Consider the following 22,575-nt stretch of genomic DNA (forward strand, 5'->3'; position numbering starts at 1 on the left):
TACGATAGGTGGTTCTCCTAGCAGCTGTTGCAATTCGTGATTCATACGCCGTCTCCACGTTCCGTCTTCCATCTGCACTCCCCCATAGATGGTCCTCAGTACCTTTCTTTCGAAAACACTGAGGGCGCGTTGGTCCTCTGCCAACATAGTCCAGGTCTTGTGGCCATAGAGAACAGACCTTAGTGTACTCGAAAAAAGTAAACTTCATAAAAGAATAGTAAGTAGGTACAATTCTACGATTTTCTTTTAGTGTTATTTTTTCTAAAATTTGTCCACATTTAAACACTGGATAAGTTTCTTGAAGCGATAAACAACTAAATTACATTTTTAGGTAATAAATAAATCGACGAAGACTGCCGTAAGAAAATTGCATCGCTTCAACAACAGAAACGACTATTTTCAAAAAATTGATAAAAAGTCCCTCTTCCGATTTTCCAACGAAATGTATCAGTTTGGTACCCATTATAATTGAATTTTCACTAGTAATTAAAAATTCACATATCGTTCACATCGTTTTTTTAATATTGACTTGGAATTTTGAGATTTCCGAAATCGAAATTTGTTTTATGCCAAATGTTTGAGAAATGCATGATACGTCGAGATGTGGTGTTATCACGAAAAAATTTTTTGAGAGTCAACATAAAAAAAGGTTTTTAATGTATAACATTGATCTTGATGTTTCGTACCGAAACAAGAAAACCTATGCGGTTAACAATTCGCATACCTGGTTTTTGCATATTTCACAAAACTTCACTGGTTGTGTCTTAGCATTATGTATAAGTTGTATTCGTTTTGAGGGCTTACATCGTCCATAACAATGTTCCAACTTGCAGGGTGACTAAGAATGCATGAACTGTTAATGTTTATACACAGGTTCATATTTTATTTGAAAGTACTAAATATAAAACTATTTAACAAAAAAAAATTTGAGCAAATTGCACTAATTTGAAGATGCTATAATTTCTGCACATTTCCGTACCAGAGGTAGAGAAAATCATTTGGAATTCATTAATGATATTTCTGGTCTCACGATTCTTTTTTCTGCGCTTGCAGTGTTTGTTTGATGCAGCCTCCTGATGTGGATTTTCCTAACGAAATAGGATATCTTGATTTGGGAACCTGTGACTGTAAGATCTGCCATCTGGAAGGCGGCCAAACAATCTGCGTTGCCCGGGCGGTTACCAATCCCAGAGAAACTGGCCCAAATGTGTTGCTATCTAAAGAGTTTCCTACAAAAAAAACGTTACCTAAAAATAAATAAAGTTGATAAGAAAAAACATATACTAACCAGTATGATCGCCCTCTACCCAGCAATGTCCTTCTGGAACTTTTACATACGGTACTTTGTATCCTAAAGTTGAGATGACGTCGCCTTGAAGTCCAACAATACGCTTAATTATCTTTTGACCTGGATCTTTCGGAGACACCAGCGATATAACATCACCTCGATCAACTTCCATGTTGCGAACAGCCCATCTTGATAGGAACACATAATCGGTAACAGTACTTCCATCAGGATTCAAAGAGGGCTGCATTGAAATGCCTTCGACACGGGCAACGTAGCCCACACAGTCGAAAAATGTTACCCCAACTGGGATACTGAGTAGCATAGATTTTAGAAACAGTGGAATTCTCATTATTTGACCGTAACTAAACGAGAGCTTATCGATGTCCCCTGTTGGAGGGCTTCTTGTTCCCGATAATTCAGCGCTTGTCACTATGATAACATCATGAAATTTATGTTCAAAACAGATTGATTCAATTTTAAGGATAGATTGTCTTTTTAAACGTCGTTAGACTTCCTGTTTTGACGTTTATGTTCTTCACAATCAACGCCTGCTTAGAGATGTTCAGTTTTTTTCTTGATTCTATATGGAACCGCAAAACTACCTAGTTTTGAGTACGTTACACCTAGAGTGCCTATAACCAGAGTGATGACAGCTGTTCGTTTTGAATGATAGTTTTGTTCCAAACGAGTAAACGTCCTGTCAAATACAATGTAAAGCTTTGTAACTGCCAACATTTAGGGTTAAATGTTTTGAATAGTTGCCAACATTACAGATCAGTTGTCGTTACTCTAGTTCCACCTAACTTCGGGCACGGAAATTTAACTACTTGAGACCGATTCCGACGGTCCGTCACCATCACCATGAAAATTAATTGAATGCATTTTTATGGTGACATTCACATGTAACGTCACCGTCACGGAACGTTTTCACGTTCCGGCAAAGAGAGTATTCGATTAATTTTGACGGAGGCTGACATTCCGGTGACGGTGACGGAAGGAGATGGACCATCTGAATCGAACATTACTGATAAAAACGTTGACGTTGACAAACGTCACCTAAACCAATAAGAGTTTTATTTTGTTTACTTTCTTTTCTGTTAATAACTCACGTAGTTTTCACATAAATATTGAAAATATTCCATTTTTTTATAACACAGATATGTAACAAACATTGCACGCGTTTTTTTTAGAACGGCCAATAAATCACCTTTAAACATATTTTGAAAGTAATTGAAGGCGGAATATAAACAATAGAGTATTAATTTTTTTACACGAATTGTCTTATCTTTTGTTAGTACCCAACAACAGTCAAAATTGTTAATGCTCCCGCACCCTTTATCCATAATCTTGGCTTTTTATAGCAATGCCAGAAAGGGAACCAAAACCAAAATAAAAGATGGCGAATTTTGAGGTGCTGCCGTGAGTGCAGTGATTTGTTTTGATTCGTAATCAAGCGAGTTCGTTTATTTTGCTAACCGGGATCGGTTTTGAACCGTGAGACAGAACCGCAAACATTGCTTTGAAGCATGATCTAGCGCTTACCTGTTTGAGCCGCAGCAACAGCAAGCCGAAAATGTCTCGCACCAAGTCACGGCTGCAGGCAGAAATCTGCGGCGATTGCGGCAGCTCAGGTGAGTCAATGGGGACGGGATTTTTCATTCATCGCACACCCACAACATGTAGAGAAAATATCGTAAGTGAACGCTATTTATGGACTTGTTGAATTACGGCCTCGAAATAAGTTTAGCATGGATGTGTGTTTTTCTGTAGCATTTATTAGAAAAGAGCAGAAATTTTCTTAGCTAACAACTTTTATAGAACACTTCACAAAATTGATACACATTTCCTATCAATAGATCCTTCATGGGCCTCGATCAACCGTGGTATCCTGCTATGCGCCGACTGTTGTTCGATCCATCGTAGCCTTGGAAGACACATTTCGCAAGTAAAGTCCTTACGTCAAGGTACTTGGTCTCCATCGGTGCTAGCTTTTGTTAATCAGCTCAATAGTCATGGAGCAAACAGTGTATGGGAGCATCTGCTTCTGGACTCTGTAGCTCCAAAAAATCTCAAGCGAAAACCGTCTTCAAAGGATCCTCTCCATCCAACGAAAGCCGATTTTATTAGGGCAAAACATGTCAACCTTTCCTATGTGCTAAAACCTAGCTTAGAAGACGCAGTGAGTGGCTCTGGTAATCTGGAAGCAGAATTGAGTAAGCAATTACACGCTAGTGTGAGAGCCGGAAATCTGGAAACGAGTTTACGGTTTTTGGTTCAGGGTGCTGATCCGAACTTTTATCATGAAGACAAAGGTTCGATGCCGTTGCACGTTGCGGCGCGTTCTGGCCAGCTGTCGCAAATGGAACTTCTAATGGTTTATGGAGCAGATGTTAATGCACTGGACGCGCAAGGAAATACACCTTTAGATGTAGCAAAAGCTTGCAAGCAGACGGCAATCGCTGAGCGTTTGACGGAAGCCATGTACGAAGTAACGGATCGGTTGAGCTACTACCTAACTGGAAAGAGACCGGATCATACGGTATGTTTGTAGCTTTCGAAGATCCGAACCGTTGAATAGTTATTATGTTTTTCAGGCGGGTCAACATCTGCTAATTCCAGATCAATCAAAGAAGGAAATCAGTGATCAGTTGAAAATTGCACGTGGCAAGTTGCAGTTGGTTCCGAATAGGATGTTTGAAGAGTTGGTGATGGATCTTTACGACGAGGTCGATCGCCGAGAAACGGAAGCAATTTGGTCCACGAGCTCGTTGAATCCGGAAATCGGTGCTGTTCCTTTTCTTCCCACCAATCCACACCTGAGTGCAACTAGAAATCAGGTAATACTGTTCGATTGTAAATAATTGTAAACATAAACTTACCCACTGACCATTTTTGTTTTTGCTAGGGACGTCAAAAATTGGCTCGCTTCAGTCAGCAGGAGTTTGCCGGATTAATCAGCGACGTTTTGATCGATGCCCGACGTCGGCAAAATATGGCTAACTTACGCCCGGTTGATGCTCCACTGCCAGCCAGTTTAACCCAGCTGAAGACTGCTGCGGGCACCCGAGAGTCCAACCTGTCCGACGATGAACCACTGTACGATGCGGTGGCATCCGATGATGATTACGCTGCGTTGGCTCCGGTTGCGCAACAGGTAAAATTTCTAATGCGTCAGAAGGCGGTACTGAACCATAACAACAGCTTCGGGTGAAGGGTGTTTGTCCCCTCTATCGGTGTCGTTATTGGTGTAGGTGTGTGTGTGTGTTTGTTGATGTGCTAACCAAATGGTTTTAGAAACTACTAAAAAGTGGCTTGGCGACAGTAGGTGCTGAACATATATTTATATAGATAAGGCAAAGGAAGCGTTTTTATCAAAATAGTGGGAGATTCTACTCTGTGTATATTTTTTGTTTTTGTTTTCCGGTTACCGTTTCGAAAGCTCTGTCTAATCCCGTATTCATTTCTACACGCATGTCACCGACTAACTCATTTGTTTGGTTGAGCGTAGAATTGGTCACAAGCTGAAACAGATGTTGCTCAATTGTACTCTGAACGCTCATTAGGAGAAATAAAACAAAAACGATCAATTCTATACTTGCCATTTTCCAACTACGAAGCCGTCCATAGAAATGGTCGTGGTATACTAGGAACATGATTTTAGAACATATTTTGCGGTAGAATAGAATTTTTTTGAATCTGCAATACTAACTCTAGTCTCTCAGTAACCCCAGTAATAGCGCTGTGAATGTAGAATTTTAATAGTGGAGCTTCTCGTAACGCAAACTTTTATAGATTAGTGAAGGGTGTAGGCAGAATGTTGTCTGTGAGAGTCAAATGCCAAAAAATACATGTATTACTAAAAAGCAACCACTTTTTGAACTGTCTTTTCTTAATCTGCCTGAATCACCCATTTCCGCCCCGTATGTTTATTTAATTATTAAACTATGTGATGACAAATGTTGAATTCGTATTCGAAATTGTTAAAGGCCCTGGTAAATAAATCACCACCGAGTACCGTTTCGAATGCCGAAGTCGAAACGCTTCGACAGAAACTACAGGACCAAGAATCGACCATTAACGAACTGCGTGTACTGGTGCAGAAACTGACGAGCGAGAATTGCCAATTAAAGTCCAGCATGAGTTCCAAAGATTCCGAAGTTCTACTGTGAGTGTTGATGATTGGATTTTGACGTTTCGTGACACTGCTAAATTTCTACTCCTAATCCACAGACGAATCGACAGTCACCCAAATGGTTCGTCGGCGCCGGCTGAAATTGAAGAGTTAGAACCCGTTTCAGATGGCCGTCAGTACTACAAGCGTCCAGTAAGTATGTACGAGGCAAGGCAGCTACCCAGAGATGAAAATCGACCACCAATCACGCAAAGTTTGTACTCAATGGCACCGCTAGGTAACAATTCTGTCGGTGTCGCAAGTATGAACAACAGTGCCGATTCAGATTTGAACTCAACAACAGCAAGAAGCGGTAGTCAGGTTCAGCTACCGCACTTTGACGAGGTCAAAAAGAGAACCGATCTAGTTGCCAGACGAATCAAGGAACTGTTTGCCTCGATGCAAGACCTATCCAAAACCGATGCGTTTGTACCGTGTGCCGAGCGAATACGGGTCGCTGTAGCTGAACTTACGGCTATTTTTCCAGGGACAATGCGCGAAGAAACACTTAAAACTGCCCTGAAACAACTGACCTACAATACCAATCTGATTCAAACTGAATGCACCCGTTTGCAGCGTTCGTTTGTTGAGGAAGGGCAACAGTCGGTTCTTTCGGACAGCATTAAGGTCAATATGGAACAGGTCCGGGGTTGTGCCTATGATCTGGCAATGTCGACTAAGATTTTGATCACACATTTTCAACAATCGTGAGTCATGAAATAACAACTTCGCATAGCGTATTGAAATGGCTCGAATCATACATACAGTAATTATTTTTGCTAGCATATGCTAGAAGTATTTTTCCACCTCGAGACTCATCTGTGTCAACGGGATGGTAGATTGCCGAATGTGCCAAATTTTGTTTTTTTCTAGAAAAGTATTTTGACTACAGTTTAACAAACGTATTTAACTATCACCAGAATATTATTTTAACCACCAATAACACATTAGATTGAATAATTTATTTTTACCCAGTAACGAAGTAGATAGCAATCAAACACAATCATTGCGTTCGAATTAATAGCGTAGCCTGTAGTTGGCTACGTTAGGACTTCCACACGTTATACGACCAACTCGTTATAATAACTAACACCTTTTAAACGGCAATAAATTTAGCATATTCGTATACCCACAGTAGCTGTTATTGCTAAAACTCCGAAATTTACGTTTGTTCCCGATTTGTCGCTTAGGAATGAGGGCTATTGTACCAATAGTCATCTTATTAGTAGAGTCACTATGTTATTATACCGATTACTCGACTTGCAATCAATGAATCATGATAAAATCGAATACAATATCTTTGCTTCGGCTCTAAGAAACAATATCACAGAAAAAGTTGCTTGAAAATTGTTCAATACTGCTGTTATAGCGACACGAAAACTCTAAACGAATGCTCCTAATTTCATCTTAAGCGCTCAAGCTTGCTTTTTCGACGAATGCGAAATGCCGTTGACTTCTTCCATAATATTTTACATAGTCTCCTTGATCATTTCTCTCACCGCAGATTGCCAGCTCTGTATCTCTGTATCTTAATTTTTGAACGTTGTTTTCGGCAACACACTACAAGGCCTTTTTCCCTTGATGCCAAGATGCCAAATCCGGCCTAAAAAGAACAGTTGTTTTTCCAGATATAAATTTCCTGGTTGATGGTCCTAAACGGGATCAGATGACCTGCCATGCGAAATACTTCTCGGCTAACTTCGACAGCTCAATTTGTACAGCTTCCGCGATCTTACCCTGAACGAGTTGTTTTGTTCGTTACAGTAAGAAACTCTTTCCGTCGTTTTTGCGAAATTTGACTTTTCTTCAAATCTCGTCTTCTTTGCTGTCGAAAAATGTTATCCGTGTTTTAGTCTTTGTTAAGACGTAGAGTCGTCTTGAGCTAGTTTCAAATATGATCAGTATCTAACAGGGGAAACAGATTGGAATATTGAGATCAGAGCTAATAAAAGTTATTTTCATTGACTCAAAATAGACGAAAATGATGAGAAATTACGGTCACTCTCAGCCTCGCTTGCAAACTATGAGAACGAAATCTATGTCCAGTCAATGACATAAGCGGGAGTGAAAATTCCATAGTATGCAGTGTCGATATTCAACCAAAGCTGTGAGAATCGAAAATGACAGAGAAAGGTTTCACAATAACTTTTACCTGTTAGTGCTCGAATTTATAGTAGTTTTGGTTTCCAAAGAGGCTATGGGATGTAATCACTTCGATTTGTCATATTTTAGTCACTATTTATAGCCAAGCGTCATCGATTTTCAATACATCGATGAAAGAATGCGAATTAAAATTCTGCTGATGCTCTCTGAAGACGTTAGTTTTGTTTCGTCTTGTCATATTGGAAAGAGTGCCGTTGGCAATTATTCTCTCTCATTTTTTCAATGAGAAACGAAAATGCTTCGTTTCCCTTCGTTTGTTCTGGTGTCGGTCATTTACGAACGAGACAGTAAAATATTGAAAATGAGGCTGTTGGATTGGGTTCTTTCATTGAGAATGCGTGACAATTTTAAGCTCTGATTGAGATGTGAGTGCAATTTTGTAATGAAAACCGCAAAATGTTACCGGATGGACGGGACTCGAACCAGTAGCTAACTCCTAACCGGGGGGAATATTTTCGCGAGTCGCAAGCAAAATTTTTGACTCGTTCCTCTAGCTTCGATGTCATTTTCACAACTAAAGAGCAAATATCGCGTTTATTTTTTTGATAAAAGTCACCTGTAAACATGCACTTTAAAGAGGAATTTTGCAGAGTTTGGTACTCGCAGAGGATTAGTCATAATCGTAAACGAAAAATAATACGATCTGAGACAATAAGTGTCAGTGAATTCTTTTGCTATCTTTAAGATAAATCCAAGATTCCGATTAGCTTATGCAATGATATGGGAGTAGTGGTCTCTGGACGACAGCTGATAATCAAGTACTACACCTAAGTCCCTTACAATTGATACTCTCTCAAGGAATTCTCCAAAAATAGTGTATCTCTATAGAATAGGTTCTTTCCTGCGTGTGAATGGAATAACGGAGCATTTGGATATACTAAGTGTGAATCGGTTATGCGTACACCAGTCGCTGAAGACATCAACTTGTCGTTGTAATACAGTGCAGTCACCTTCAGATCATGAAATTCAGATATGAAATAGCTTGAGATCGTCTTAATAAACAATCCTGGTGGCAAGACAAAACAGATGTCGTTGTAGAACATCATATAAAATAAGAAAATAGCATAGGTCCGAGATTGCTACCTTGAGGCACTCTCGACAGATTAGAGAATCTATTTGATTCACAATTTCCGAGCTTAACAAAAAGTGAACGGCCAACAAGATACGATTTGAGCCAATCGGTGAATGTTTCCGATGCACCTAGGTTGCGATCTTTCGCAAGTAGCAGAGTATGGTCAACACGATCGAACGCTGCTTTAAGGTATGTATAAACTGTATCAACCTTTGCTCCATCCTCAATGTTTCTGATGAAGTGCGACGTAAACTGAACTAAATTCGTAGCTGTTGATCTACCAGGGAAAATCCTATGTAGATCGGTCGATATGTATGATTTGGTTTTGTTGAACAGAACATTACTAAGGGGCTGTCCATAAAAGACGTCACGCTTTTTTAACGATTTTTGACTCCCCATCCCCCCTTTGTCACAAATTGTCACAGAAGCATAGACCCCCCACCCCCTCTATGTCACATGTCACGAATTCAAAATAAATAAAATTCATCTCAATACATTCTCAATATGTATGACAAACCATACAAATACCTTATGATAAAAAAGAACCGGAATTTTCATTTTAAAATTCCCGCGCTTGTCCAATCGGTAAACTTTTATTCTCTCAACGTTGGCAACACTTTTATACACATTCTGTCATATTTTGACGCATATCGTACGATTAGTTTTTGTTTGACGTCTATACAAAGAAGTTGAAAAATTTTCGAACGTTGAAAATGTTAGATGTTTGTTTTGAACGTTGAAAATGTTAGAAAAGTCCTTTGGTGAATCGTGTCTAGGAAAAACACAGGCATACGATTAGTATAAACACTTCAAAGGTGGTCGTACAAGCTTGGATCCTGATGAGATCCCTGGCCGCCGAACAACATCTGTTACTGAAGAAAATATTGAATCGGCGAAGCAAATCGTGTTGCAAAATCGTTCTGTACCGACTAGAGAGATTGCTGTGTTGTTGGGCATCTCTTATGGATCAGCCGAACACATTTTAACTCATGTTTTGGGTTTGAAACGCGTCGCTTCTCGGCTGGTGCCAAAAAAGCTGAATTTCATTCAAAAACATGTTGATGTGGTCAAAGAGATGATTTCCAACGCAGATAGTGACCCCACATTCATCGAATGCATCATGACTGGTGATGAGGTGTGGATCTATGAATATGACGTCGAAACCGCACAACAATCGACCGAATGGCGCTTCGAAGGCGAACCGCTGTTCTAAATTTTCATCCATTATAAAAATCGCCACTCGAAAATTTTTCAACTTTTTTGTATAGACGCCAAGCAAAAACTAATCGTACGATATGCGTCAAAATTTGACAGAATGTGTATAAAAGTGTTGCCAACGTTGAGAGAATTAAAGTTTACCGATTGGACAAGCGCGGGAATTTTAAAATGAAAATTCCGGTTCTTTTTTTATCATAAGGTATGAGGGAAAAATCGATTTATTACATGCTGTCATTAGATTAAAAAATATCCCTAAAACTACAAAATCATCGGAATTATTTTATTAATATCAATTATATAAATTAACAAAAGTATTTGGTTGGAATTGATGAAACATTGTAATCATCTGTTTTATTCCTCCTTGGGGTACACAGATATATTATTGTTTTAGGTAAAGATTAATATTTCCTTAGTGTAGCATACAGGGTTGAGAAAATAAAGACCAAAACCTCATAAAAACGGAATCACTGCCGGAGAATCTTTTCGTGATCAGTTGATCAGTGAATTTAAAAACACATCGATCAATATCGGTACTGATCTTCCGTCACACAAGTTGTAAGTTCAATCATTGGATGATTCGATAAGCTTTGATGTTGATGGAGGAAAATCACTTATGATCAAGATAAGACATGACATGATTTACGTCTGAAATCGTTGATCTCCCGCCCTTTTTCAAATGGAGTACAATTGAATAAACTGCATCAGAATCAGATAAGAGAAATTCTTATGATATACTATTATCAATGCTAGAAAATCAAATTACTGAAAAAATTGTCAGTGCATAACTTAAGTTAAACCGTTTGAAGGCATCTTTTTCTTTTTTACTCATATTAGGCAAAATTTATTAATTTCGTTAATTTACTCGCTCCTCCGTGCACTTTTGCTGATCACAACAGAAATGATTTCCTGCATCATTCATTTCCGAATTTACAAGAAGAAGCTTTTACATCAACAAATACACGTTTTCCTATAGAATGTAAACGTTTATTGTGAAGATTTTTTCAGGAAAAGGGCAAAGCAGCAATATAATTAGGTATTTCAAAAATGCGCTCATTGAAAATATTGGACGTCACATTCCAAAAACCTCCCCCCATTCCCCCTGTCACAAAAGGTCACGTTTTATGAAACACCCCCCTCCCCCTTACGGCGTGACGTCTTTTATGGACAGCCCCCAACGAGAATCTCAGATAACTTAGAACCAGCACAAAGAGAATCAGCTACATCTGGTTTATTTCCTTCCTTAAACGCAGGAAACATGTACGATTTTTTCCAGTATTGTGGAAATATTTCTTGCGAAAGAGACTTATTGAAAAGTATCTTTAGAGGAACACACAATGTTTGAGTATGATGGCGGAACACTATATGAGCCAGTTGATGTTACCAAGGCTTATAATATTACAAGGAACATCTCTGAGACCGGATTCCAACTGAGCGAACAAGTTGCAAATTCCACTATATGAATCTGAACATTCATTTGCAAGAGTCATAGTAGAAGAAAGACCTACCTCCTTGCGTTTACTATTCACGAAAGACCAGAAACGTTTTGGATTTTGTTTAAGATCGGCTTTTGTCTGTAAAACATGACTAGAAAAAAGCATGCGGTCAGTTGTTGCTGGCGACAGTGAATTCGTGCTTAGTTATAGGATTGCGTCGATTTGTATAATACCGAAGTGCAGCTGTTCGTACGCGTTTCAGTGCACGAAGGTGCCGATTCGACCAAGATAGTTTTGGTCGAGGTCGTGAAGCTGGTACATGAAGTTTTAACAAATATTACAGCACATATGTAAGCTTTTCTATCTCTATATTGACATCAGTTACACTGTCCAAAAGAGATGCCCAATCGATTCACTCTAGTGAGCTATTTAGTCCATTGAAATCGGTTTTTGAAGAGATAAATTTCGTGCCTTCGACTGTATTGTTGAAGCAGTCACGTACCCAGAGGGGGGCCCGAGGGGCCCGGGCCCCTCCCGAAATCAAAAACAGATATATAATTATTTAGAAGGTCTAAGACATGTGTTGCAGAAATAACAAGACAGTGAACGTAAAGAAATGTAACACAATAACAGTTTCAGTGGAAAAGTTTAAAGTGTCTGTTAAAAACACCCGTAAAAAGCACACCGAGAATTAGGTACATAAACAATCTTCATTAACATTATTTTTTATCTTTGGGCCCCTCCCGAAACGAAATCCTGGGTACGGGTTTGTGTTGAAGCAAACTTTCTGGTAGCATGTCAGTTCAGTCAGTAGAGGGGCTGGGGTCCACTAGGAGATTTATAGTACCTATTAGCTCTCTTCGGACAGTACCAGCCAAGATGCCGTGTGGAATCCGGCGGAAAAATTGAACCAAGAATAGATCCATTGGGTTCCTGCTTCCATGTCGTAAAAGGCGACAATTGCAGGAGTTTCTTTTTCCTTTCAGTTATCAGATATTTTCAATGTTTCGCTTCTGATTACTCTATTTTACTAAATTATCTCTTCATTCAACCTATCAATTTCCGTCTAGCTTCGGAGAAAAGTTTTATTTGGAATGTTTTCTTCTTCCATGTTATTGATTGTCTTTCAGGATTATAAATTGAATGACAAAAATCAACTATTGCGCAAATCCGTTGATATTACAAAGTTAATAACAGAGATAACATATATCGGTATATTGAATGCATAGTAAAAAACACATTTTTCTCGGTAGCCGGCTGCCCAGATCAACCAATATAACCAATTAATAATTTTAATAAATAATTAAAATAATAAAGCGGAAATAATAAAGAATCAAGACGCGCATGAAATCTGTTGACCTTTATTTGGTGATTTAAAATGATTTTATAACAACTGTTTAGAACATGTCAATATGCAATGAATCAACTATTTTGTCTAAATCCTATTCACTCGTTTATTTTGTATCACGTTATTTCATTTATAAAAAAGGGAAGTTTTTATTCTTTACGCGATAGTATTGCAAATTTTTCTTTAGTTTCCTCGAATAAGAGCTGTGAATCAAGACTTCCCGGGACTTCAATATAGGATATTGTTGAAACGTTCACTCTGGAAGTCAGTGTGTTTAGTGGTGCATCCGAGCATCTTGAAACCGGAACATATTGAGTCGTGCGCGAATAATACAAATACTGAAATTTTTACTAACAAATATCCTTCTCCCGTGACTCTTGTGGAGTGCGCAGTAGTATATACGGCCTCTAGTAAACAACAAGTGTTGGACTAACATCCCTTCCCATTCCTTAGACGATCTACGTTTGGGACTGGCCGGCGCCGGTACTGATCGATGAATTCTGGGGTTACCCAGAAGATGTACATTGAAGGATGATTTACCAGTCCCAGGTTGGATCATCTAGAAATTCCCTGTACAATTTCAGCTAATCCCGAGCAGTAACGGAGTAGCAAACAGGGGTGGTCGCTCAAGCATGTCAATTCAGCCAGTAGAGGTTAAATTCCAACAAGAGGCTCGACTGCTTGACGCACGTAACAATTCGCTAGTGCTTCCTCGTTTATGAACAGAAGATCTAGAGTACGATTCAATCTGTTTGTCACATACTAATTTGGAACATATTTAAAAGAAACATTAGACATATTTAAAAGAAACATTAGACAGTGCAGAGTTCAGTTTGATTCCGTTCTTCTATGAATATGAATTACAATTACTAGTCTTGAAATCATCCTTCATCTCATTGGAGTCGGGTTTCTAGTGTTCCAATATTTATTTGGATCCTCGCTATCGGATCCAATATTACATCCGAAGCTACAATTAACCTGGCAATAAAGACAATTTTTTTATTTTCGGTTACATTTTTTTAAATTTTCGGTTACACTCACTGGAAGAGAGAGTAGTTTCATAAAAGTCTACGTTTATCTACGAAGGACCCCCCGTGCTAAGTCCACGAAGTCTCGAAAAAAAATCGAATTTAGAAACGAAGCTCCGTTTAAGTTTACTCTTCGCTGCAACTTCAGAGCATCCAATTCTGTTCTTACAAACCAGTTGTCAACTCAGCTAACTCTGTCCAGTGCATTGGCTCAATTGACAAGATAAAAAGTAGTGCGTTCGATTAGAATTTTCGCGTAACAGAAGCTAACTGTGATATTGTTTTATAAGGTCAAAGCACAGAATAATCAAGAATTGTGGAACTTTTGGTTGCTTGAGTTACTACTATCTTTTAATAAAAAATACTAGCAAAAAAATCAAGCGTATACGCATATTTCTTTTGAAACAAAATCGCTATGCTATTTACCATGTTCAATAAATCTACACTAAATAATCACGGTACCATGCATTCCAATGGCGGGTGTCACACTTGTGTACATTCCTTCAATCGTTGCCTAGAACTGACGCTGCATGTTCCAGATTCGAACAGAACAGCATTGCAGAAAGTGAGAAACAGGACGAATATTGCATCAATTGGGGATAATGAACCTACCGTACCATGTCGGATCAAATTCCGTGTTTTCATATATTCTAAACAATTCACAAGAAACGTGAACGCACACGGTACAAGAAGGTTTCAAAGATCTCCACCTACACACACGCATATTATTTACAACAAATCAACATTTTCTACAAAAGTTTTTGATATTAACTAACATACACCCATACTAGAACACAATATTTTACAGCTGAAAATACATTTGTACACAGTCAGTACACAAAGCGGAAAGAGAATTATTTACAGAACGAAAAATTGTTTTATTGTTTCGATTTTTAGAAAACTGTAGAAAAGTTCCGTGTAACTAAGAACACTTCCACAGCACGATAGCCAGATTTCCACCGAAAAATAAATACAGTATGTTTTTGGTTTCGTAGGACACCTCGTAACCGAATCCTTCGCCAACGACCACGTGCCAGAAGGTGCCAAACTTTTTGTCCATGAGCTCCTTTATCGCTTTCGCTGCGTGCTTTATTTTTTTTGTTCATTAGAAAGGATAACATTAAAGAATTTTTAGCTTCAAGTATTTTGAATGGCAGGTTGGAGCATAGTAAAACTAATTTATCATTACCTCGTAGTTTTGTGCATATTTCTCACAAGCTGTAATGCTCAATTCTATCGCCTCGGCCCGTACATCGTCATTCATATCGGAATACTGATCCATCGAAGCATAGGAAGCCAAAGATTCGGCGAGTGCAATGATATAGATAAAGCGTGCAGAATTTTCTATTTACATACTAGCAAGTGTAAGCTAATAATTGATGTGTTTATTTTTACCTTTACCAATGGATAAACATGAACAATTTTCTTGTCCACCTCTCCTTCAGCTTTCGGTTGATCATCCATCGCGCCTTAAAGATTGTTGTCCATTCTAGAACAAAAGTTTAAGGCTTTCTCGAATATTTCAACCAAATATTCTATTACCAACAAATGATACGAAACTTTTCACTGGTAAACCGAGCACTTTCCGTTCCGATCTTTTCTCAACTGTTTATCGAATTGCCATGGTGATTCATCATATAGATTCACCCTCTTTAAAATTATTCTGTTTTCGAAGATTCGCACTCCCTTTCCATCCCCTGGTGGTATGCAATGCTCATGCGTGCTCATCGTTATATTCGCGGGGTATTGCCGACAGAAAGAACGGTGCCAGTGTTCTGTTAAATATTGTTTCGAAAGCACGTGTTGCAGTTATATGATATAGTGACAACGTGTTCGCTGCTTTGCGTGTAGTTTCTAATGGCTGTAATCTTTGGAAATCCGAAATTAAAACCTGTTTTGTTTCAATCCACTTAGTAGTGTAATGATGCCTGTCGTGATTTATTTTCTTCGTGTTCGCTAATATGAGAGATTGATGCAATTTCATTTTCAGTATTTACGAGAACTATTTCCGGTATCGGAAAAGCCTACTAAATTTTTATAGCCACCGGCTAGACAGATCAATATATTAGTTCTGTTTAAACGATTTTTAAAAATGTATTTTGCCTTGTCATTTTAGATAAAGTCTAGAATTTTTTAACACTCTTCACCTATAATTCCGACGGATCTGGATAAAATTTCGTAGTAAACTTTGAGTAAATCGTAATTTGTTTGACAAGTAGTTGGAAAGATCTATTTATTGGAACAGCACAGTTTGCAGAGGTTTTTACATTGGACATTAAATAACGGGTTGAATATTGATTTCCAAAACATCAATCGTTATCAGTTCAACAACGTTAAAACTAGGTTCGAAACTAGCTTCAAATAAATGGTTTGACAGCAGTTAGGGTGAAAACTGGGTTAGGTTTTGGCGAAAACGACATAAACGAAGAGGGGCAGTGCTGGAACCCCCGCAGACTCGTTTTTTTTCTCTCGGTGGCCCTGATTCTTGAACGGTGTGTGGGTTATCTTTGCTCCAAATACGGTAATTTTGCTTCATAACGTATCCAATCAATGAAAAATGCGCCTCATACTGAAGAGAATTTAGCCGACGACACGACCAGGCACTCCGAAGAAAAATTGGCAATGAAATTGTCTGTTAACGATTCACCGCCAGTTACCGCAAATATAGCGACCCCTTGATAATGATAAAAATAATCTTCTTGGGCAACACTGTTTAGGTTGCTACGAACTAGTTACCAAGGAGCTCCAAAGTAAATAAACAAACAATTAAAAAAACGCAAAAGATACGCGAATGGTACACTTTTTTACAGATTTTGTTCAATATTTCAGTAACTTCTACTGTGAAATCCAAAGAAGGTCATCTTTCCATTGTACGCAATGGAAATGCTAACCAGTCAACATGTTCTAGCTGCAATGGTTTCGTAAAAAAACAAATTCATAATCAAGAAATATAAACAATTTATCGATCGAGCATTTTTAAATGTTCTAACGGTAATGATGTAGAATACGGATACAAAAATAAAAAATAAATTTGTTCCCGACGGTCTGGATTGATTTCTAGAATGTATCTAGGCCAACCCGCGCCCTGATTCAAACATAGGTTCCCCAATTCTTGTTCGGTAGAATGGCGCTCCAATTTCGGGAAGGTCCCGGCACGACGGTTATTCAAGGTAGAACGTGTACAATCACTATCCTCCACAATACGGCCACTATGACGCTTGATAGTAGCTTCATCGATCGGCGTGATTCACGAAATCACGTTCCGTATCATCCATTCGGTTCGGACTTTTTGAGTGCGCCATATTGGTTTTTTTTTAAAGGAGCGAAAAAATCTAGAAAAATCAGTGAATTAGACGTTAAATTAGAAGCGACAATAGAATAACTTATTTAAACTTGTGTTATCTTTTTTCGGAAAGTTGAATTTCATCAGGAAATACAGTTTTCACCGTAAAATACAGTATGGCGAAGCCGCCGGACAGGGGGCGCGCTTACCAAGAATACGAATACAATGATTCGGACAGCGCACCGTACAGAGTCATAGTACAACTGCTGGACAATAAAAATGACAACCTACGCATAAATAAATTGACATTTGGATATTTGATGACGAAATCAGAATATTACCGACAGAATATAATTAACATCCGGCCACTTGGAAAATACAAGCTCATTGTTTTCATGTCAACGCGTCAGTCGGCAAATCTGTTGCAAAAAGATGAAGCACTCAAGGAAAATAATTATAAAGCATACATTCCACGGAGTTTCATTTCCGTTTCCGGCGTGGTTGCTGGAGTTCCGGTAGAAATGACCATGGACGAGATCAGAGAGAACATCAAAAGCGAGCTCCCGATTATCAACATCAACAGACTACATCGTTACAATAACGGGGAAAAAATTCCAACCAACCGAATTGGTATTATATTCCGCGCAAGCAAGCTGCCAAAAGATATTCGCATGTTCTGTTGTGTCAATACAGTCCGTCCTTTTATAAATAAACCCATCTTATGTCATAACTGCTTAAGATATAACCATCGTACGGAAAACTGCAAGTCTAAGAAACGTTGCTCGACCTGCTCGCTGGTGCACGAAAATACTGAAACAGAATGCCATACGAAATGTTTTTACTGCAAAACCGATCATCTCACATCGCACATGGAATGCCCAGAACGAATCCGACAGCGAAACATCAAAACAATTATGGCACGAACAACTCTAACATATATGGAAGCTAAGGAACAGCATCCTATCTACACATATAACAGATATGATGTATTAGAAAACGAAGAAGATTATCCTGCACTGCCGCAATCATATGCGGACATGGTAGCCGGCCAATTTACTTCAAAACCAAGCTACAAGAAGAAACAGCAAGGAGAAAAACGATCTATTACTGCCGAGATGGAGATGGAATCGACCGAAATATGTGCAGACAAAAAAAAGAAAGACCACAAAGAGCTTGGAGATGGAATAGCACTCTTCAACAAATTTCGAGTCACTGACTACGAAAGATGGGCTAAGAAAATTGACGAACAACGATCGCAGGAGATAATACAACAATTAAGTGTCAACACAAACACTTCCCAGGATAGCCTAAATACCTACACAGTTTTAGGTGCCGTTCCCCGAACAGGAAAGAACGAATCGAGTAGCAGACACAGATCACGAAGCAGAAATAATCAGAAAGATAAATTGAACGAGTCAAATCGTAAGTAAATGTCAGACAATATTAGAATATTCCAGGTTAACATTCAAAGTTTAGAGAAACACAAGGAAGAATTAACACGTGTGTTATTCGGACAAAAATACGATGTCTGTTTTATATCAGAGAGCTGGAGTAAAATCGAGTTTGAACACTCCAAATACAAAATACCAGGGTACTTGACATTTCTCAATTCTAGAAGTGACGGTTACGGTGGCGCGGGAATAATAATAAACAAAAAAATTAAAACCAGAGAAGTCCAAATACCTTATTCTAGCAAAATACAGACAGTGGGTCGATATCTTATCGCTGAAGATATTCTGGCAGTATCGCTGTACGTGTCGCCATGCATACTAGTATCAGATTTTGAAAATGAGTTGAAGATGATATTTAAAGCAACAGCCAAATTTAGAAAGATAATAATTGGAGGTGATTTCAACTCACATCATCACTTTTGGGATAACTGCCATTCAGATGGAAAAGGCTCCATTCTTAACGATCTAACGAATGAAGAAAATCTAATCATCATGAATAATGGTCAACCTACATACTTTCCTTTGGATATAAGCAAAACCCCTTCAGCCATCGATTTAGTTATGGTATCAACATCACTTCTACTCGATACGTTTACGAATATCTTGGACTACGGTATCGGAAGCCATCATGTAGCCCTAGAAACAGTTGTGCAACTGTCAGCTCGCCAAAAACCACAATATTTCATCAATAAGAAAAAAATCTTCGAGCAAGTCAAAAATATAGATACAGACCGCGTTACTTCCATAAACGACCTCCAGAAAGCTGCTAAATCTATTATAAAACTCTCTAGGCAAAAGAATAAATATTCGCCGAAATTCTGGTGGTCTGACGACGTTGAACGAGCATGGAAAGAAAAAAGAGTCGCAAGGTCCCTTTTCAACAAAAACGGAGGAATTAAGGAGCTTCTAGATTTCAAAAAGAAGGAGGCGATTTTCGTCAAATTGAAGAGAGAATCATCGAAGGCAAATTTTCACAAGTTTGTTTCCAGTATCGATCCTCAAACACCTACTACTATAATTTGGGATAAACTAAGAAAGCTAACAGGTGGCAGAAGGAAGAACGAAAACGTACTAGTACACACAGACAAAAGCTTAGCATATGAATTCCTTGATAAACACTTTCCGTCTGAACCCTACAAGGATGACAATCCTGCGCGCTTTGCAGATTATGATGTGATCACAGAGGATATATGGGAAAAACACCTAGCAAAGAAAACACAAGGAAAAAGCAAAATCTCTTCTCCAGGATCCGATGGCATCTCCTACGAGATGCTGAAAATATTAAAACCAAACGTAAGAGATAACATAATACGGGATTTAAACACTATTTGGAGGACTAAGAGAATCCCAACTGAATTAAAAACTATCAAAGTCGTTGCAATACCTAAACCAGGGAAAAATCCAGAAACGCTAGATGGCACACGTCCGATCTCACTTGTGAACTGCGGGATTAAGTTGTTGAATTCGGCAATCCTCGATAAGTTAGAAACCGTTTTGGAAAACAGAAAAGTTCTTCCCGAATTATCTTTCGGCTTTAGAAAACGAACGTCGACAATTACTTGCCTCGAATTTGTCACGAACAAAATCGGTCAAATAAAAAGTAAAAACTGTGTCGCTGCTATAATTTTTGTTGACCTCACAAACGCTTTCAACTGTGTAAAGGTAGAAAAAATGGAAGAAATATTACTTAACTGCAGTATTCCCCCGGAGATGGTTAGCTGGTTTGTAACCTTCCTAACCAACAGGAAAATCCTACTTCAGGTATCGGGCGAAACGCTGACTCGTTTCGTCAGTCAAGGATTACCACAAGGAGACGTATGTTCACCTACACTATTTAATATCTACACATCAGAGTTCCATAACATCTTTGTTGAAGGTGTAACACTTGTGCAATTTGCCGACGACTTTGCAGTTATCATCGAAGGAGCAAGTAAAGAGCAAGTAGAAGAAAGAGGAGAGAAGTTCATAAGAAAGTTCAAATCTAAAGCCGAGGAATTAAATCTCAAAATGAACCTACAAAAAACTAAAGCGATGCTGTTCAACAGCAGCCCCAAAGACTTGGACATCAGCATAGACGATACAAAATTGGAAACCGTTCGCACGCACAGGTACCTCGGTTTAGTCATAGATAAACTGCTTCGGTATGGTGCTCACATAAGAAATTTAGTATATCGTCTGACAGAACGGCTAAATCTGATTAAGGTCATAAGCGGGCTCAAGTATGGCGCCCATCCCCAGACAATGCGTATGGTCTACAACGCTTTATTTAAAAGGTGCTTGGATTATGGCTCTACGTTGTACGGATCTGCCTGCAAAACAAATTTAGAAAAAATAGACGTCCTGAACAATCAGTGTCTGCGAAAAGTAACTGGTTGCACGAAAACTACACCGATCAATACACTGTACGCAATAGCTGGACAATCCCCACTAGAGTTCAGAAGATTAGCGAATACTGGTAAGCAGTTGGCAAAACACTACTACCGAAACTCCGTTGTCAAGCAACAAATCGACACTGTAACTGAACAAAGAAAAAATCATAGTTTCATTCAACAAATTGCCTTGAAATACTTACCGATCCTCGATTTGACAACTTCATCCATTATAAGTCGAAAACAATGGGAAAATATCAAGATTGAAACAGAACTACCCGAGGGACTATGGAGAAAAAAAGAAACTAATACAAGAACATTGAGACAAATAACGCTATCGTTAATTCATGGCAAATACACATCACGACGTATTATTTTTACTGATGCATCCCGAATTTGGGATTCGTGCGGAATTGGTATTTACGACGATTTGACAAATTTCCACCTTAGCTTAAAATTAAAAAACTCTGTGTGCATTATGTCGGCCGAGATAGAGGCTATCTGGGTCGCTCTACAATATTTATCACGTTCCGGAATCAACAACGCTGTTATAATGACCGATTCTAAATCAGGCCTTGAATTCATTAAGTCGAACATTAGGGCTCGTCACCGAGACGAAACTATTGAGAGACTGTTGGCGATGGCTTCCACGACCGGCACAACATTGCAATGGATACCCGGCCACACGGGAACAACTGGCAATGAAATAGCAGATCGATTAGCGAAATCAGCCCTAACTCAACAAAACATCTGCAAAAACAAAATGTTTTATCACGATGTAGAAAATTTTTTTCGTCACGAAACAGAGGTAAATACACAACAATGGTACCTTGAATATGCTGCCATCCATGGCAAAGGCAGAAAGTTCTTTCAGTTCCAGAATGTAATACCTAACAAACCCTGGTACACCGGATTAAAACTCTCCAACATAGAAACTCGTACTCTGAATCGGCTGGTAGCTGGTCACGATTATTCCGCTTACTGGTTGGAAAAAATGAAAATACAAGAGGATCCCTTTTGCGTAAACTGCAATGTAATAGAAACCGCAGAACACATAATATTTGCCTGTAACAAATACGTACAAAGCAGAAACAAATTTATGCTAAACAACTTTAGCAACATCTACCAAGTATTTGCCACCAAAAATACAACACTTCTCCGCAATGTGGTTGCATTCCTCGAAGAAATAAATAAACCAATCTAACATATGCATGTCATTTGACAGTAAAGTCGACGAGACTATAAACAAAACAAACCCACCATCGCTCACTGTCAATGATTGTCACTGAGCAAACCAGAAGAAGAAGAAGAAGAAGTTCCGTATCATCGTACAGAAGGTCCGAAAGAATCAGAAATCCGCATTTCTTCTGGTTCACAGAAACAATTTGTTTTTGTTTTGAGATTATTTATATAGTCCGTTCCATTAAAAAACATACGTAGCCATGGTTATGGTAACTGTTATCTAAAATCAACAGTTTTCTACTTTTGTTGCCAGTTTCAATAGATTTTCAATCAACTTCGTTTTGACATTACCAGTTACTGAGGGGTAGTTAAATTTTCGATACAGTTTAGATAGACGAGTGGCAGGTCGTGTCGTCGATTTAGCGCTGTAAACAGTTTTAATTGAACACTGATTTTGAAAATAAATTTCTACGATACGGAGGGTTGTTCTGGAGTTATGATGATTTGTCTGAATCATTAAAATTTCACAGCAAGCTATGTAACCAATTTAAATTTTATTCAAAGTTTGC

At 38.6% G+C, this 22,575-nt stretch overlaps 3 protein-coding genes across 4 annotated transcripts; 1 reads left to right on the top strand and 2 right to left on the bottom strand.

The window, feature by feature from the left end:
- Positions 1-867: 867 nt before the first annotated feature.
- LOC131435877 (mitochondrial inner membrane protease subunit 2) lies at positions 868-1,831 on the bottom strand. The gene is made up of 2 exons (XM_058604132.1): positions 1,289-1,831; positions 868-1,229 (listed from the first exon to the last, which is right to left on the bottom strand). The coding sequence occupies exons 1-2, from the start codon at positions 1,635-1,637 to the stop codon at positions 1,027-1,029; spliced, it is 552 nt and encodes a 183-aa protein (XP_058460115.1). The 5' UTR covers positions 1,638-1,831; the 3' UTR covers positions 868-1,026.
- An 817-nt stretch (positions 1,832-2,648) lies between these two features.
- LOC131434964 (ARF GTPase-activating protein Git) lies at positions 2,649-6,591 on the top strand. The gene is made up of 6 exons (XM_058602339.1): positions 2,649-2,919; positions 3,145-3,827; positions 3,883-4,125; positions 4,194-4,442; positions 5,275-5,453; positions 5,519-6,591. Exons 1-6 carry the CDS (start codon positions 2,862-2,864, stop codon positions 6,168-6,170), a joined length of 2,064 nt encoding a protein of 687 aa, XP_058458322.1. The 5' UTR covers positions 2,649-2,861; the 3' UTR covers positions 6,171-6,591.
- Positions 6,592-6,606: 15 nt separating this feature from the next.
- On the bottom strand, positions 6,607-18,918 carry LOC131434965 (dynein axonemal light chain 4). 2 transcript variants are annotated; one of them, XM_058602341.1, is made up of 4 exons: positions 15,264-18,918; positions 15,117-15,210; positions 14,911-14,994; positions 6,607-14,808 (listed from the first exon to the last, which is right to left on the bottom strand). In XM_058602341.1, exons 2-4 carry the CDS (start codon positions 15,183-15,185, stop codon positions 14,644-14,646), a joined length of 318 nt encoding a protein of 105 aa, XP_058458324.1. In that variant the 5' UTR covers positions 15,186-15,210; positions 15,264-18,918; the 3' UTR covers positions 6,607-14,643. The 2 variants fall into 2 exon arrangements, with proteins under 2 accessions (XP_058458324.1, XP_058458323.1); XM_058602340.1 differs by having other exon boundaries at positions 15,117-18,918.
- Positions 18,919-22,575: the final 3,657 nt, after the last annotated feature.

The sequence above is a fragment of the Malaya genurostris genome, chromosome 3, assembly GCF_030247185.1.
Source record: "Malaya genurostris strain Urasoe2022 chromosome 3, Malgen_1.1, whole genome shotgun sequence".
NCBI lineage: Eukaryota > Metazoa > Arthropoda > Insecta > Diptera > Culicidae > Malaya > Malaya genurostris.